This window comes from Sinocyclocheilus grahami, unplaced genomic scaffold (assembly GCF_001515645.1).
Source record: "Sinocyclocheilus grahami isolate Dianchi unplaced genomic scaffold, SAMN03320097.WGS_v1.1 scaffold32.1, whole genome shotgun sequence".
Taxonomy (NCBI): domain Eukaryota; kingdom Metazoa; phylum Chordata; class Actinopteri; order Cypriniformes; family Cyprinidae; genus Sinocyclocheilus; species Sinocyclocheilus grahami.
This window is the reverse complement of record NW_015505211.1, coordinates 4,285,461-4,286,878: the sequence shown is the minus strand read 5'-3', so window position 1 is coordinate 4,286,878 and position 1,418 is coordinate 4,285,461. Positions and strand designations below refer to the sequence as shown.

The following is a 1,418-nucleotide window of genomic DNA, read 5'->3' as shown; positions in this document are numbered from 1 at the left end:
TCATATACTACAGTACATATACTGTATACTGTATGTGTTTGTGGCAGATGAATATTGCTAATAAATACAAACAGCAGAAAACACTGAACTTTACTAACCAGTAATCTGTCAACAAGTTTTCTCTGTTTGACTCCATGCAGAAGCCTTCAGAACTGAAATTTGTACTCAAAGATGGCTTCCACATGAAATACTCTCTTAAAGGATCCGAAGAATAAGAGCAGATAGCTGAAAATAATCACAAGTATGTCATCAGATATATTCAGAAAATAATTTGATACATAGCTATGTTTACAAAAGACACTTACCTACTCTGCTCACAACTCCTTTGAAGATGAAGTTTTCCTGAGATTCAAAGATGGCCTCTACAGCTGTGCGAACACCGCACAGGTCCATTGCTCTGTCTAGTTTCACTATAACTTGACAAGTGCTTGGCCCAGAGAGGAAAGAGCAGTACATTAACCACCCATCAACTGTAGAACAAACTGTAGCATAAAATCATGCTGCAGTGAGACTCAACATACCTTTCTATGTGATCACTCACACCTACGTCCTGCAGGAGTCAGAATTGCAAATAAGAGATCTGTGCCATTCTATGACCAAAAGACATCTCTTACTTTCATGACTGACATCAAGATAACTTACCTGAATGTGATTTCTGAACATGTTACATGCAGATCTAAAATGCAGACGTAAAAGAGGAGTGTTAAAAATGGACTATGGTATTATTATAGTATTTATCATAATAGTATATCCTGCAGTTCAACTGGTAGAGTGTCATGGGTTCGATTTCAAGGACGATGACCACAACGGCTGCACCATTAATTGCTTTGGCAAATAAATGTAAATTTTTTATTTAAAAAAAGCAAAAAGATACAGTAACAATGGTCTTAACTCACGAAATGTTGCTGCATGCTGCATTCATCAACTGATAAACCTGTAGAAAAATAAAAAATAACAAAAAGCTATTTAAGGATCAACAAAACTATTACAAATCAGTATGTAAATTATGAATAAACATCCAGCGATTTGACTTTAATAATAACCTTCATACTTATGTACTGGTGTTCCGAGTAGTCAGAAAACTTGTATTTCGCATATAAACTTTCAGTGGACGAAGCAATGTTAAAATGGTAATAGTAGAAATCTAAAATAGAGGAGGACATGTAAATATAGCATTTGATCTGATTTACCCTTTGAAGCAGTTTTTTGTGCATTTACAGACTCTTTACATGATAAACTTGCCTTACCTGAGTTATTGCAGTGTGAGGAACAATTACATGTTTGCGGTGCTTTAGGGAAAAACAAAAGATAAGTTAAAACATCATGGCACATTGATCGTAAATAGTTGTTTATTAACAGTGCATGTTGAAAACCAACAAGTCAAGTCAAGTCACCTTTATTTATATAGCGCTTTTAAC

General features: G+C 34.8%; 1 protein-coding gene across 3 annotated transcripts in view; it reads right to left on the bottom strand.

Moving 5' to 3' along the window:
- The window catches only part of LOC107577922 (adhesion G-protein coupled receptor G2-like), a 15,389-nt gene that overhangs the window by 8,680 nt on the left and 5,291 nt on the right, over positions 1–1,418 (bottom strand). For 2 of the 3 annotated variants that reach the window (XM_016263958.1, XM_016263948.1), the window contains exons 12-18: positions 1,248–1,289; positions 1,044–1,144; positions 897–934; positions 643–676; positions 522–550; positions 306–427; positions 99–225 (exon numbers count right to left, since the gene is read on the bottom strand). In XM_016263958.1, coding sequence (XP_016119444.1) covers positions 99–225; positions 306–427; positions 522–550; positions 643–676; positions 897–934; positions 1,044–1,144; positions 1,248–1,289 — 493 coding nt within the window. The remainder of the gene's footprint in view (positions 1–98; positions 226–305; positions 428–521; positions 551–642; positions 677–896; positions 935–1,043; positions 1,145–1,247; positions 1,290–1,418) is intronic. The other variant, XM_016263953.1, reaches the window with a different exon arrangement.